This window comes from Neolamprologus brichardi, chromosome 23 (assembly GCF_056152115.1).
Source record: "Neolamprologus brichardi isolate AB-2024 chromosome 23, ASM5615211v1, whole genome shotgun sequence".
Classification (NCBI taxonomy): domain Eukaryota; kingdom Metazoa; phylum Chordata; class Actinopteri; order Cichliformes; family Cichlidae; genus Neolamprologus; species Neolamprologus brichardi.
The window spans coordinates 19,179,443-19,196,235 of record NC_142125.1 but is presented as its reverse complement, the minus strand read 5'-3'; the positions used below and the strand labels follow the sequence as shown (position 1 = coordinate 19,196,235).

Below are 16,793 nucleotides of genomic sequence, written 5' to 3'. Positions count from 1 at the left end.
TAGGTGTAGGCTGCTGGGGGATTCCCATGATGCATTGAGTTTTTCCTTTCCAGTCACCTTTCTCACTCAGTATGTGTTAATAGATTATTAATCTCTGTCTCTCTTCCACAGCATGTCTTTATCCTGTTTTCCTTCTCTCACCCCAACTAGTCGCAGCAGATGGCCGCCCCTCCCTGAGCCTGGTTCTGCCGGAGGTTTCTTCCTGGGTAAAAGGGAGTTTTTCCTTCCCACTGTCGCCAAAGTGCTTGCTCATAGGGGGTCATATGATTGTTGGGTTTTTCACTGTATCTATTATTATAGGGTATACTGTACAATATAAAGCACCTTGAGGCGACTTTTGTTCTGATTTGGCGCTATATAAATAGAATTGAATTGAATAAATACAAAATCAGAATATTACTATGGGAGACTATGAACAAAAGCAGAAATACGAAGCACTAAACTATACTAGTGCAACTGTCATAAAACATGAAAGGATGAAACGAGTGCTTTAGCAGAGTCCAAAAGGAAAAGGTCTCTTTAGCAGGCTGGGGAAGCAGCTAGGGAACCCGACATCGGGTATTTTCTAGAACTGGCACTGTGAGCTGCGGAGCAGAAGGAGGAATATGGAGTTATGCTCACAGAGTCACTGTAATAAGGGAGAGCAAAGTTAAAGTGAGCCCCAAGCAACAGTCCAGGGAGAAAGGGCAATTTGCAATTATCGTACTTTTGCAGGCAGAGGTGAGGCTTAGGGGTAGTAAAATCCAGGCAAGGCTAAACTAGTCCAGATTCACTCACTGGAAAACCGAGCAGGGAGGTAGGCAGGTTAGTAAACCCCGAAAACAGCACGCAGGCCAGTGGCTGTGTGAAGGGAAGGAAAAATGACGGCGTGATCCAGACATCCATGAGACTGCGGCAAGTAGAAAGACAAGATTCGTTCCAAAAACTGCTATGAGGAGAACTACTTAACTGTGGCTTTCACTAACAAGGGCTAGCTAACGTTCTGACGAGAAGTGTTTGTTAGTGGTGGGCGGATTGATCAAAATATCAATTGTATCAATAGTAAATCGGTATCGGATCGATACTAGCCTGGTGAGATCGATTATTTACTTTAAGTTCCGCTCTTGTTTGCAGTGCTTTGGTTTTAGCAAAGACGAAACAGCCAGGTCACCGGATTAGCCGCTCCTGTGTCAGTGCAGAGCAGGCACACTTTGCTCCCCCTCCCCCCTCTTGTGCTTAGATTTTGCGCCATTACGTGACGTGACTTAAATGCACAAAGCAAACAAACAAGCAAATTGCCAGCTCAGGTTCATCAGCACACGTCACGCACAGTGAAAATACAACAGAAGAATGGCAGGAAGAGGAAGAGGAGCGCAATGTGCCTGCATTTTCAAGTCAAAAATGAGACAACAGCAAAATGTGGGATTTGTAAAAAGCTTACCAGGTATAGTGGAAACACTACCATTTTATATAAACCTATAAAAAAAACCATGTGTCCCATCTGCTCTGCCCCAACTCCTGAAACTGTCACGGCTGGCGGGGTGAGCCGTGTGGTGTGGAGGAAACGGAGGACCCAAAATGCAGACAGCCGATTTGATGATAAGAGTGAGGGTTTAATTTACAGTGTACAAATAACAGAACTGAGGGCAGGACAGAACATAACCTAAACTGGGTGAGCTAAATAACAACCGGATCATACAAATGGGGTGGGAGGCAGAGAGACACAGACGAGGAACAGGACACCATGAAACACAGACGAGCCGACAACGAACACAGACCGACACCCACTATATATACACACACACACAGGGTAATCGGGTAATGGCAGACAGGCGGGGACACAGCTGGAACTAATGGACATAACGAGACACAACCCTACAAAGTAAAACAGGAAACACACAGACTGTTTTACATAACAACACGAGGACATGAACAGAGCACCGAGGGAGACGCAGGTAGGGAAAATAAACACAACCAAACCCCAACCACCAATACAAAACAGAATAAACTAGAAAATACTAATAACAAAACTCAAAGCACTGGGTCACCGACCCAGGACCGTGACAGTACCCCCCCCTCAAGGGCTGGCTCCAGACAGCCCAACAGAAACACAAAACCCCCCCCAAAAACCAGAAAACGGAAAACGACCCGACCAGGGTGGGCGGCGGGGGTCCAGGACGGAGGGACAGAGTCCAAAAAGGCCCAGACGGACAAGTTCAGGGGGCCGACCCGGAGGCCGACAGCGCCGGAGGCCAAAACAGTGCAGTTCCGGGGGCCGACCGTGCGGAAGGCAGCGGCAACGACGGGGAAACAGTTCAGGGGGCCGACCGCGCGGAAGGCAGCGGCAACGACGGGGAAACAGTTCAGGGGGCCGACCGCGCGGAAGGCAGCGGCAACGACGGGGAAACAGTTCAGGGGGCCGACCGTGCGGACGGCGGCAGCGGCGAGAAAACAGTTCCGGAGGCCGGCCGCGGCGGCGAAGATGCCCAACATGCGGCCCGGCAGATGACCGACGATGTTGAGGCGGCAGTTGGGAACCTGAAGGCTGCGTGGCCTTCGCTGGACCAGACGAGGCAGGAGCTGAAGCTGGACCAGGCGAAGCGGGCGAAGCCGAGGCAGAAGCTGGACCAGACGAAGCTGAGGCAGAGGCTGGACCAGGCGAAGCGGTTGCAGAGGCTGGACCAGGCGAAGCGGTTGCAGAGGCTGGACCAGGCGAAGCTGATGCAGAGGCTGGACCAGGCGAAGCGGAGGCAGAGGCTGGACCAGGCGAAGCGGAGGCAGAGGCTGGACCAGGCGAAGCGGAGGCAGAGGCTGGACCAGGCGAAGCGGAGGCAGAAGCTGATGCGGGCGAAGCTGGACCAGGCGAAGCTGATGCGGGCGAAGCTGGACCAGGCGAAGCTGATGCGGGCGAAGCTGGACCAGGCGAAGCTGATGCGGGCGAAGCTGGACCAGGCGAAGCGGAGGCAGAGGCTGGACCAGGCGAAGCGGAGGCAGAGGCTGGACCAGGCGAAGCGGAGGCAGAGGCTGGACCAGGCGAAGCTGATGCGGGCGAAGCTGGACCAGGCGAAGCTGATGCGGGCGAAGCTGGACCAGGCGAGGCGGATGCAGAGGCTGGACCAGGCGAAGCGGAGGCAGAGGCTGGACCAGGCGAAGCGGAGGCAGAGGCTGGACCAGGCGAAGCGGAGGCAGAGGCTGGACCAGGCGACGCTGTTGCAGAGGCTGGACCAGGCGACGCTGAAGCCGGAGCTGCAGCTGGCGACGGCGTGGGTGAAGCCGGAGCTGCAGCTGCCGGCGGTGTGGATGAAGCTGCTGTTGCTGCCGGCGGTGTGGATGAAGCTGCTGTTGCTGCCGGCGGTGTGGATGAAGCTGCTGTTGCTGCCGGCGGTGTGGATGAAGCTGCTGTTGCTGCCGGCGGTGTGGATGGAGCGGCAGCCGGCGAGGATGATGAGGCTGCAGCTGGCGGCTGGACGGGCTCCTCGGGCCCTCCAGCGGACGAGGCAGGAGGCTGGACGGGCTCCTCGGGCCCTCCAGCGGACGAGGCAGGAGGCTGGACGGGCTCCTCGGGCCCTCCAGCGGACGAGGCAGGAGGCTGGACGGGCTCCTCGGGCCCTCCAGCTGACGAGGCAGGAGGCTGGACGGGCTCCTCGGGCCCTCCAGCGGACGAGGCAGGAGGCTGGACGGGCTCCTCGGGCCCTCCAGCTGACGGGACAGGAGGCTGGACGGGCTCCTCGGGCCCTCCAGCTGACGGGACAGGGGGCTGGACGGGCTCCTCGGGCCCTCCAGCGGACGAGACAGGAGGCTGGACGGGCTCCTCGGGCCCTCCAGCTGACGGGACAGGGGGCTGGAAGGGCTCCTCGGGCCCTCCAGCGGACGAGACAGGAGGCTGGACGGGCTCCACGGGCCCCCCAGCGAAAACAGTCTCAGAACCAGTGGGCACTGGAGCCCCTGGCAGGGATGGATCAGAACCAGCAGGCGTGGGGACCTCTGGCAGGGATGGATCAGAACCAGCAGGCGTGGGGACCTCTGGCAGGGATGGATCAGAACCAGCAGGCGCACGGGCCTCTGGCAGGGATGGATCAGAACCAGCAGGCGCACGGGCCTCTGGCAGGAACAAATCAGAACCAGCAGGCGCACGGGCCTCTGGCAGGAACGGATCAGAACCAGCAGGCGCACGGGCCTCTGGAAAACACAAGGCTGACTGCAGCTGCCCCGAGCATTGCCTCAGCTCAGGCAGCGACAGCCGGGTGCAGTCCTCAGCTGGCTTCTTTACCTCCAGGGGTCCAGAGTCTGCTGGGGGCTGAAACCCAGCCTCTGGGGAGGCCCTGGAGTGCATCTCAGAACTGGCCAGCTCTTGAGGAGTGTTTTCAGGATTGTGTGGTTTGTCTCTCTGCAAAAAATACTTAGAAAAAGAGTCCAAAACGGGAGGCAGAGACGCAGCCTGCTGTACAGAGGGAGTCGGTGAAGATGGCATAGATGACTGGGCTAGTGGGGATACCGGGGGCCGAGCTGTATGCGGCTGTGCAGCTGAACGAGCTTGCGGCTGTGCAGCTGAACGAGCTTGCGGCTGTGCAGCTGAACGAGCGTGCGGCTGTGCAGCTGAACGAGCGTGCGGCTGTGCAGCTGAACGAGCGTGCGGCTGTGCAGCAGGCTCAAAAAACACAGCCCCGGTATAAACAGTCACTAGTTCTGGTGAAACCAAAAGAGTGTCTTGTTCACTCACCACAGCCTGTAGTGCTATAGTCCTAGTATCCGGCTGTGGGGTGACGCGCCGACGGCGCGATCGTCGCCTCCTCCCTGCGGACGACTCCGGCGGGCCGGGCAAAACCTCCGGCGGGCCGGGCAAAACCTCCGGCGGGCCGGGCAAAACCTCCGGCGGGCCGGGCAAAACCTCCGGCGGGCCGGGCAAAACCTCCGGCGGGAGAAGCTGACGTGGCTGTTCCGGGGCGGCCGTAGTCCGCTGCTGCTGGACAAAGTCTGTGGATTCCCGAGCTTGCACCACCTCCCGGGCTTTATGCAGGTTGCGAATCAAGTCCGAAAGTCCCTTGAACCGGCAGAGGTAGGAATTTCCCTCCAGGATCGCCTCGATGGCTTTTAACCCCACCACCTTCGCACTTGCGTTGGTGGTGTGGGTTACCCAGTCCATTAGGCGTTGGATGCGTGCGAGGTCGCTCTCCCCAGACAAAGCTGCTGGATCCATCTTGTGGTCGGCTCGTACTGTCACGGCTGGCGGGGTGAGCCGTGTGGTGTGGAGGAAACGGAGGACCCAAAATGCAGACAGCCGATTTGATGATAAGAGTGAGGGTTTAATTTACAGTGTACAAATAACAGAACTGAGGGCAGGACAGAACATAACCTAAACTGGGTGAGCTAAATAACAACCGGATCATACAAATGGGGTGGGAGGCAGAGAGACACAGACGAGGAACAGGACACCATGAAACACAGACGAGCCGACAACGAACACAGACCGACACCCACTATATATACACACACACACAGGGTAATCGGGTAATGGCAGACAGGCGGGGACACAGCTGGAACTAATGGACATAACGAGACACAACCCTACAAAGTAAAACAGGAAACACACAGACTGTTTTACATAACAACACGAGGACATGAACAGAGCACCGAGGGAGACGCAGGTAGGGAAAATAAACACAACCAAACCCCAACCACCAATACAAAACAGAATAAACTAGAAAATACTAATAACAAAACTCAAAGCGCTGGGTCACCGACCCAGGACCGTGACAGAAACTACCTCAAGCTCGTCTGGAGGGGCTGCTTCATCCCCACCTGCAGCAAAAGGTGGGATATGGGAAGAATTTCACCCTAAAGTCCTAGCATCTCAGCAGCATCGGACAACTGGTACTGATGCCCTAATTGAGATGTGCAGGTACTCTGAGGAAAGGCCAGTTCCTTGTGTATAGGATCCACTACTTTGGTGGAAAAACAATGAACAAACATTCCCATCTCTGAGCAAACTTGCCAAAAAATACCTGGCAGTGGTTGCAACATCAGTGCCAGCTGAGAGGATTTTTCCAAAAGTAGGGCAGTTAGCAAATAACAGACAAAGTGCATTAAAAGCAAAAAATGTTAATATGATACTGTTCTTGAACAAAAACCTGTAACCAAAACCTTTGTTCTGCACAGACTAACTAAAGGCTTTGGGGGTTGTTAAGTTGTTTACATATTATTTATATTTTCACCAGTTGTTGTTGTTGTTGCTGAGAATTTTAATTGTAATTTTTGTATTATACTTTCTCAACAGTACTTGTTTGTTTTAATTTGTTTTCTGGTTTGCATGCACTTTTTAAATTAAGATTTTTCTAAAAAAAAAAAAAAAAAGATAATAAAGCATTTTCTATTTAATTATAAACTTTGTCCTAATTATGTCCTGTGTTTTAACTATTTAATAATAAAAAAAGGAAACATCACAAAAAACACTTAAGGTCATGAAAATTTATTGAGATTTAGCCATTCAATGACGCATCCACCTTATTTACTGAAAAGTATCCGTATCGATATCAGCAATACTGGCCCGTATATACTGACCAGTCTGTGAGATTAAGCAGTCCTGTAGATGGTGGAGAGCATCATCTGGCCATGTTTTAATGACCCAGATGCTTGAAGGAGTTTGTTTCCTGCGGAGGGTGTAAGCAGGGATGAGGAGCAGATAGAGGTGATCAGATGGTCCTAGGTGGGGGAGGGGTGTCACTTTGTAAGCCTGCTTGATGTTACTATACACATGGTCCAGTGTCTTTTCCTGAAAAACTAGTTGATGCATTTATTGCTTCTGGGCTGGACTTCTGTAATTATCATCAGGATATCCTAAAAACTCCCTGAAAAGCCTTTGGTTGATCCAAAATGCTGCAGCAAGAGTATTGATTAGAAAGACAGCATATTTCCTCTCTATTGCCTTCCCTTCATTGGCTCCTTGTTAAAGAAAGAATCAAATTTAAAATCCTGCTCCTCACATACAAGGTCTTAAATAATCAGGCCCCATCTTATCTTAATGACCTTGTAGTACCATATCACTCTCTGAGTGTTGGCTTACTTGTTCTTCCTAGAGTATTTCAAAGTAGAATGGGAGGCAGAGCCTTCAGCTTTTAGGCTGCTCTTCTGTGAATCAGTTCCCAGCTATGATTTGTGAGATAGACATTCTCTCTTCCTTTTAAGATTAGGCTTAAAACTTTCCTTTTTGACAAAGCACATAGTTAGGGCTGGATCAGGTGACCCTGAATCTTCCCTTAGTTACATTGCAATAGCACGAGGCTGCCATGAGTTTTCCCTTGCTGTCTTCTTTGTAATGCAATTTCCTCATGTAGTTACTTCCTGGTGCAAAGTGGCTGTGATGATGCTGTGATAGCTTATCACTATCAGAGCTCTATGATTAAGACATGTAAGAACACCTATTTATATTTGTTGGCACTATATCAAATACGTATGGAGATTAAGCCTATGTTTAAATTTTTACTATCTCTCAGGCTGTTAAACATCACTGTAGCTGCATATCTTTTTTTTCTCTGCCAGCTGGAAATTTATTTGAAATGTTGGGTGGAAAGTTTATTGCTTAGTTTCACCAAAGTAAGATAGAATTATAATCCATAAACCTTCATAAGACAAACATCTCCCCAGAACATTGAGCACTGCTGAAGTATAATTGAAGAGGAGAAAAAACTATTTGTCCTCGTCCATCCAGCAATACCTGAAACACCTGAGTGGAAGATCCACCTATACTGTGTTTGATGCAAAGCACAAAGGAGACACATGCTGGAGCAGCTGGAGTCCTACACACACTCAGCCTCTTCACTACAGAAACCCCTTCTACAACATCCATTCTTTACACTCTGACTGCTGTGTTTGTGGAAACATTCTAACACACACCACTTCACACATGAACATAGAAATGTGTGTGAAAAAGAGATGGACTGATATTAAACACGATGGAGGATTTATTCACATTTATTCACAACGACATTTAGATACACATTACCTCTTGGCAGCAGAAGAACATCCTTTAAATTTTTCACCAATATCCTTTGACTGATGGCTCTTTAAAGACGCACAGCTGGGTTCAGGTCCAGGAGATTCTGGCTTCTTACTGATCCTAGAAGTAAAACAATAAATGTAACAGTTTCATGAGACAGATGGAAAAACTGGAAATATTAAATTACTTACATGATGAACAAAATTACTCAAATCAGAAAGAAATTATGTAAAACAAAAAAAATTAAAATGAGAATACTTAATCCCCCAAAACATAAACAACCAGAAAAAAAGTAAACTACTTACTCTTTGTCACATAAAAGTTCTTTTTTAAAGTCAGCACCAATATCCTTTGACAGGTCACTCTTTAAGGAAACACAGCTGGGTTCAGGTCCAGGTTCTGGATTAGTTTTAGGCTTAGGTCCAGCAGACCCTGGTACACCGTGCACCTCTGGGCTTTAAAACAACATACACAGAAGTATGAGTGTGAATAATGAATAATGATGGAGCAGTGATGTGAGTGCTGAGCTGTGACATGGAGAAGAGTCATGGACAGTTGGAGATGGTCATCTCACCTCTGAGCTGTGGTCTGGCTCTCATGTTCCCCACACAGAGTTGTTTTAGATGGAGGGACTCCCTCCTCTCTGTCCTCACACTGATCCATGCTGCTGAATTCACATCCACATCAGCTCACACACTTTCTTCCTTCACCTACAGAGAAAACACAAATCATTCATGTGCACATCAACTGAAATCCTCCTTTCCATCATGTGTGTCCAAATACCAGCTGCTTCTTTTCTGCTTCATCTCAGTGTCAGTTGAATGCAGTCAGACAGCAGTGTGAGGCAGAGGAAGCTGCCATCAGCTGCTCTACTTCTACTATCAGTTCAATAGATGGAGCCATGAAGCACACATGATCACGATTGGGAAGGTAACTTTTAAAATGTATTCCACTACAGATTACAGAATACATACCCCAACCTGTATTTTGTAATGTATTCCATTACATTACTCAATGAGAGTAACGTATTCTGAATGCTTTAGATTACTTAATATATTGTCATGCTTTTTACAACTGCATGAATGTACTATTGCTGTGATTTATTACTATTACTGAACATTACTCGAGATACCAATAGCAACTAGATATTTAAATCTTAATATAAAATGAGTAACAGTAGGGTGGACATTAGGTAAGGCTGCACTTTTTGCAGCGATCTCATATAGAAAACTATTCTGCGCATATATCAAACAGGTCCGCAGCTCTGAACTGTAGTAAAGGGACCTCTGGCTAATATGTCGGTTCCGTGTTGGACTCGTAGCCAAAAACTAGCTTTACTTTGTTTTCTGGGTCAACTTTGCTAGCGAGAGACAGAGAGATTGTTTCAGAGGAAAACACGAACACAGTGTACAGTCGAGTCTTAATAACTTCTTTACAACTGGGCTCGTCAGGCACTCTTTTTGGCTGCAGTGGTTATTATTATATTTACTATATATATATTATTATATATATTTCTTATATTACATGCTTCCATGTCCCGTTTCTGGTCTGTGACAACTCATACTTTTGACTCTCCTTTGTGTCCCTCCCTCGCGCTCACAGACAAATAATGGTATGGGAGTCCATTCTCCCTGCAGCACAGACTACACTGCTCATGAGTCTACATTCTTTATGGCTATGCCTGTAACACTGTGCCTATTGCCTTTATATTAAATAATTTTTTGAATAATAATTTTGAAAAAAATTTTCTTCACGTCATTTATACGAGCCGCAAGCAGAGGTGACATGGGCCGCAAGACTGAGACACAGGCATTAGAGCCTCTTATTGCGTGTTTTCTTAGGGTTTTCCACAGGTGTGAAATTAACAAAAATTGAGAGGGCATAGCCTAACATATAAAACAGGAAAAGACTGCCATGTAATCCATTTATCTCAACAAATATTCTGAACAATGTTCCCTCTAAGCTGCGCACGTGTGCAGTTGCGCGCTGCTGGCACGGTCTCTGCGCACAGAAAATATGCGTTGCGCACAAAAAACAAATCTCACCTGAATTGAAATTAAAATTAATACTTAATACAGTGTTAGTCAGTAAGTGACTGGCTGCTCCCGTATGGGATTAGAACGATGCCACCTTATCCCATAGTCCAGCCAATAATGCGATTCACATTCGTATATATGCAGCTAAGCAACGTTGACAAGCTATGACAGCGTCCTTATGTGCCGACACCGGTGTTTTAGTGAGCAAAGCGGCTGATGTGGAGTGAAGCCACGTTAATGACAACGTGTACAACCATTGGAGATGTGAGCAAGACAGACGGAACAATTGACGGAAAAAGTGTGGACTTTATACCAGTTTTGATTTTGTGTTGATAGGCCACGTAAAACCAGAGTTATGATAAAAATATTTGCAGTGTTTGGTTTTCTTCCTGAATACTATTGTTGTTTATATTTACTGCGGGAAGAAATGGTAAAAACGGCGTTTTATAAGGAAAACGCTTGAAAGCGCTCTCCACCTGTGAGCAAAGACGAAACCAAAACCCTCCACCCTTTCCTATTGGTCGGAAAATGTACCATGTCGACCAATCAAAAAATGATGTGGCAACGTGGCATCTAGTTGTTAAGATGCCACGGGGGGAAGTTTTAGAAGTGACGGCGGTGTTATGAGATGTGAGAGATTTGAGACGTTTAGCACAAATCTTGTGTAGTTAGTGTGTAGTGTAGTCAATAGTTTTGTTGTGTGTGTCAGAAAAATGAGGCCACTGCTGAATGTTACAGGTTTTACAGGAGTGATACATCTCCTGTTGTCAGGCCTGCAGGTATCAGGCTGGTGTTCTCCTTTATCTCATAGTGGACAGAAATAATTTTTGGAGTGGCACAAATAATTTGTGTGGCATCAAATTTGATGCAGAACAGCTGATTGTTCTGTAAATAGTTTGAAATGTTTGTTTAAAAGCACATTGGCTGCATTTAAAAAAAAATAGCTGCAAAAAACTTTGCAGCTACCAGACCACATACTCATACTCATAATACAAGTCAGAGCTTTTTATATATATATATATATATATATATATATATATATATATATATATAGTTAAAAAGTTCAAATTATTTTTACTTCCAGTAGTGTTAACATACTGCACAGGTCGATGACTAGAAGTGGGCTAAAGCTAATTAAAGTTAAAGTTAATTAAAAGGAGTCTAACATAAATGTAAATGCTGTAATTTGATTATTTTAATAAACCATGTAACTTGGATGGATTAGATGGTGGCGTGACCACAGTGCAGACGTCTGATGTCGCTCACAGTGGTCCAAGGGATCGCTCGGGGAGTTTGTGTGTTCGCTCAGACACATTAAAAATTAGAGGGAACATTGATTCTGAATATCCCCTTTTTAACTGTAACAGAATACAGTTACTCATATTTTGTATTTTAAATACGTAACATGTATTCCGTTACTCCCTAAATAATGCATTCACTGACACACACTGTGACTGGAAGCTTCAGCCCTGGGCCGGTTCTAGACAGGCATATATGTGAGGGGGCAGACAGAAATAAAGGGGGCACCTAGTGGCAATGGAGGCGAGAAAGGTGTGGGGGTTGAGTGGGCTGGTCTGGTCTGGATTGGGGCTACCACAAACAAACGATGAGAAAATGATGTGCCGGGAGTTCGCTGTTCAAGCTGGCTCTAGAGAGCTTCGAACCCCTGGTCAGCTATCAAGCTGGTGGGAAACAGGCATCTCCGAAAACAGAGGAGCACTTTTTCAAATATGTGATGTCTTGATAAACCGAGCAGATATTTGAAGTGATCTGCTGCTACATTCTCTCCTAAAATATCTGAAAACTATTTTGTGACCAAGAAAGAGTAATGAGAGTAATATTAAAACTAAGTAGCTGCCACCATTGCAGGAAACTGGAATTGGCTGAGCTGCATTGTGAATTCTGGGATAGGTTGGGCCACGAAGGATACACCAGACCCACCTTCAAATCTGAGGATAAGGAGGATGCATTTGTTGGAGTCTTTGAATTTGGCCAACCTTCGTCACATCACTGTAATGTAATTGACCTTCAAATGCGGCCTCCGAAGGATGTGGCTAAATTTGGACACAGCTACGATACTGGAGGCTGCTTCTTCTTCTTCTTCTTTGGCATTTAACAGCAGCTGGCATCCTCGTACATGCATTGCTGACATCTTCTGTTTCACACTCTTAAATCCTACTTCCTATTCCTGTCTTTCGGGATCTTAGCTTCAAACGACGCACCAAACTCAAATTAGTCGTCGACGTAATTGTGACTAGTAGACTAATCGTGGCAGCCCTACTCAGGATAACTGTTTCTGTCATGTAATTGGATTGCAATTTGTCAGGCCTCTACCCTAAGACCTGACCAACTTGGGTGTCCCACCTGAAGGCTAAGCTTCTGCGGGTCTAGCTTTTATGGTCACTAAGGCACGCAAACCCCCTGACCACGTTAAGATAGGAATCCCTCAGGGGGAAAACAGAAAAGTGAAAACACCAAAAAATCAAATAAAATATTCTTCATCAGATTCTAACAACTAAAAACACGGCATTTACCTTAATTGGATAGCCTATATCAAATATATTCATACCAACAATAAAACTTCTCACTATTGCCAATATGAACAAAACTAAAAATGGTAGGCCCAGTTATAAAAAGAAAAGGAGGAAAGGAGAATTTGCAAAGTCTTGGAAAATAACACTGAAAAATACAAATAGAGAATAAAATAAAATATCCATCCAGATCTTTACAATCAACAACATAAAATCAAACTTAATTGGATGGCCTTATTCAAATAAATGTGCAAAATTAAATAAGACCAAGCAACACACTCAGACAAAAACTGGTTCATCCAAAAGACAAAACTCCTAAACACGAACTTAACAATGTAGTGTATGCTGTACAGTGTAGCGAGGAATGCCCAGACCTCTACAATGAAGAGACCAAACAACTTCTACATTTTGACTTAAGGGGGCAGGACGTTTGTATAAGGGGCATTGACCCCTCTTACCCCAGCGTATAGCCGGCCCTGCTTAAGCCCATTTATATTCAGTCAGTTCAACACGTCTGAACAACATTTTCAAATATTTCAGCGCATCCATGAAAGGTTCGCAATAATTATTCTTACGCAGAGAAGTGTACACACACATATTGATTTACAGTTAATAAGAAGCATCTTCCATCCAGTAATGTTTTGTCTCCATAGGTTTCAGGATTGATTAGTTGATGAGTTACAATTGGGAATATACCCCTGTATGAAGTGAAAACCCAGGGTTAACCCTAACCCTGTGATTATATGGATAAGATCAAATCCTGTGTCATAGAACAAGCTTCAGTACGTGGATGTGGTCCAGTTGGACTCTTATATGTTGTAAGGAGAAGGACTAAGAAGGACTGGTGCTTCCCAGTCTGCAGTGTGCCGTCAGAAAATCAATCAATGGAACAAACAAATTACATCTGATTATTTAACACACAATATTTCAGCTCACAGCTTCAGCATTAGAGCATTCAACCGTTGTTACCACAGAGAAGTCTAACATCATTTTATTTTAATTTAATGGTTCAGCAACATTTTATCTGTATTTAAGAGTTTTGAATACTTTAGTGTAAAATGCTGTTAGAGCACATCTAGACTCTCTGTAGAGGCTCAACAACTCCTCAAAAATATATTCAGTGGTGTTTAGAATCAGTCATATAGGGAAAAAGCTGCCCTGATGTCCACAGACTCCCCAGATCGCAAGAAGACATTGAATTGATGTTGATTTTTGACATCTTAAATTGTAACTTAACAGATGATGGTTATCTTTTTCAGATAATACACAGTTGTCTTTTTCACATGTTTAAGTATTGATGGTAATTTGCAATGGTTTAGTATTGGTTGAAGTCCTGTTGATTTTCAATCATGATTTTATTGTTGTTTCAGTATTAACCAAGGCTAAAAAAAAGATGTAAAATCAATGTCAGATTTCAGTGTCGATTCAAGGGAATTGCCTGATATTGATTTAACATTATTTCAATGAATGTTCGCTATCTGGATTGATGACAGACTGATGATATCAGCACTCATGTTGAAGACAGTCTGTGTGGTATAAACTGTGTCTAACTGGAACTCAATGTCTTTAAACACAATCTTGCAGATTAAGGAAATGAGTCACAGACAGCTGTTTCAGGCTCAGCGGGGACAGTCAATAACAATTCTGACTGATATGTAATGAGCTTTAAATTATTATGTTTAAATTTAATAAAGTTTAATAATAAAGTTTTAAAGCATGATGTGTTTAATCCAGTTAGTGTCTGAGTAACACTACTCCTGTGGGTGTAAACAATGAACAATAGTCCGCTTTCTGTTGGAAGAGAGCCAAAAGTTTGTGACGCAGTATTTTTATTCATTTTTTATTCTGTTTTGAATTTATGCCTTATCTATATTTAATAATAAAAATCACACCGTCCACTCTGACCCTCTATCGTCGCTTTACGCTTTCCTCCCTACAGTCTGCGTGATTATAAAGACCCGGAGCTCTGAGTTTCTCCAGCGGCTTTCCGGTGCAGCTCAGGCCGGATTTAGCGTGTCAGTGAACGGGAGAGCAGCGGCTCCTCTCCGCTTCCTCCATAGACTAGTGGAGGCAGAAAAAGTTGCCTTCAGTCATCAGTAAGTGGATCCACAGTAACAATGATTCTGAGTTCAGTTGCTGACCATCAACTAAAAGACATTTCACACAGGACGCGGCACTCATTCATGTCTATTCTTTGCGCCACGCAATAACGGTTTCCCGCTGCGCGGACGTACCTTTACGCGACCAGTAAAAACTGCTGCGCTAAGTTGAACCTCACGATGAAGGAAAACATTCTGTCCGAGTCCGGTGAACTTTTTGTCACAGGTTCAACGGACCTCCAGAACTTTTTCAATGGCTCTGCGGACCTCGGCGGGGAAACCCGTGTTGTGGAAACGACACACTCTTCACTGGTCGGGATAGTTACAAAGCTTTCTTCTTCATGAATGAGCGATACATTTTTCTTATTAAACACTTGAACATAATACATAAAACACAAATTCTCGTAGAGGATACAAAGTCAGTGAGGTGAAAGTCTCGAAATGACAAGGAGCAGGCGCATCTGGTACACGCAGAGCGGCCGCAAAGGAAAAAAAACAGCGAAGTTTGAAAGGGCCTTAACTTTGCTGCTGCTCTCATTCCCGGACTCTGATCTCACACACTAGCAGAAAATAGTGTGTGACACACCTTGTTGGTCCAGCTGTGAGTCCGTTACCGTGAAGTATGCAGTTTCACTTACCTTCCATTCATACCGAGACGATCATCTGCGACGCCAAGTTCAAGAAAAGGAAAAGAAAGTTAAAAAAGAAAAGAAAAGAAAAAAGAGAAACAGCAAGGGCAGGAGGGGTTTGTGGGAACGCTGGGGCACGGGAACATAAGTAACGGATTAGTTTATGATCAATTTCTGTGTTTAGGAGTATTAATGTTTTTAAGCATATAAATGTTTGTTGGAGGGTTTACAGACGCTGAATCATTTTGTGTGACAGTTAAAGTGAAATATACTCGCAGCAGAGAGAGACTGTCTCTGCTGATCAAACGGGAGAGTCTCACTGTAATGTCCCTTTAGTCAGACTCTGTCTCTACATTACTCACTGAAACTTGTCACATTCACATTTAGTCATATGAATGCAGTGTGAATGTGCCTTACAGCAGAGATACACCTTTCTTTTAATACTCTGTTGAAGGAATGCATTTTATAAATGCAACCTGTTGAGGCTTATCTAACACAGAAGGAAGCAGTGCAATAAAGTTACAGCATAAGCATAATGCATAATGTATATGTTTTTATGTTTGATCTTAATCTGCTTGACATACCTGATAAAATAAAGATTATAAAACTGATCAGTCAGTTCGAAGGCTGTTCATCACTGCCTGTCATAAGCCAAATGAATTTCACTTTTATCTGAACTAATTTAGATGTCTGCTTGAACTGTGGAGCGGCAGATAAGGATATGGTACACAGGCTTTTTGTAACATTTTATTGGACTTTGTATTAAAGGAAAATGAACAAATGTACAATGTTGGTGAATAAATAAAATTCCATATAGTTTTTAAAGGATCATTTAATTCTTCAAACGTCACCACAGACAAGTTAAAATCAAGTTCTCCTTACATCATTCAAGTAAAAATAAATATCAGAATGAACCTTGGCTGCTCACCAAGAGCTGAGCAGTTTGTAAATTCATCTTTTGAGTCATGCAGTGATTCCTCTCTGATATCACAGTTTGTCTCATCTGCAGCTGACATGAACTCAATCATCTCAGCTGAGCTCAGAATCAGAGAAACACAACATACTGATGCTCACTGTAAAGCTTTGAGTGGAAAAAGACAGAAAAACATGTGGATTACAATTAAGGACAGTTTCTGACCCACCCAGGAACTTGAAATAAATCCATGCACAGATTATTTAAATATATGTTTATCATGTAAATGACACCTATCATGAGACAAAATACAAACCTAGTTGTTAAAAAAGTGATTACAAAATATTATTTTAAATCCAAAATAGTAATTATGCACTGCAAGTTCATAATTATTGTTCCCACAGCCTATGTGTTACCCTGCTTCTGAAAAATACTTTGTCAAAACAAAGAAAGAAAACTGTGACTGTTATTGCTAACTTCATGAATATACAAAAGGTCAGTCCTCTTTGACAAATGCTTTTAGTTTTGGAGTATTTTCTGACCAGATGTGTGAATGTGTTACTCTAACCAATACAACCCTGTTACCCGATTGTGGCTCAAGAGTTGGAAGTTC

The 16,793-nt window shown here is 45.1% G+C and overlaps 2 protein-coding genes across 3 annotated transcripts in view; both read right to left on the bottom strand.

Moving 5' to 3' along the window:
• LOC102776040 (NACHT, LRR and PYD domains-containing protein 3-like) overlaps positions 1–15,445 on the bottom strand; it is a 38,360-nt gene extending 22,915 nt beyond the window's left edge. Inside the window, exons 1-4 of one of the 2 annotated variants that reach the window (XM_087836780.1) lie at positions 15,277–15,445; positions 8,547–8,682; positions 8,278–8,427; positions 7,979–8,092 (exon numbers count right to left, since the gene is read on the bottom strand). In XM_087836780.1, the coding sequence (XP_087692906.1) occupies positions 7,979–8,092; positions 8,278–8,427; positions 8,547–8,635 (353 nt within the window). In that variant the 5' untranslated portion in view covers positions 8,636–8,682; positions 15,277–15,445. Of the gene's footprint in view, positions 1–7,978; positions 8,093–8,277; positions 8,428–8,546; positions 8,683–14,773; positions 15,158–15,276 lie in introns of those variants that run through there. The other variant, XM_087836782.1, reaches the window with a different exon arrangement.
• LOC148096086 (uncharacterized) lies at positions 520–5,176 on the bottom strand. The gene is made up of 6 exons (XM_087835738.1): positions 4,909–5,176; positions 4,036–4,665; positions 3,779–3,963; positions 2,561–3,310; positions 2,133–2,517; positions 520–584 (listed from the first exon to the last, which is right to left on the bottom strand). The coding sequence occupies exons 1-6, from the start codon at positions 5,174–5,176 to the stop codon at positions 520–522; spliced, it is 2,283 nt and encodes a 760-aa protein (XP_087691864.1).
• Positions 15,446–16,793: the final 1,348 nt, after the last annotated feature.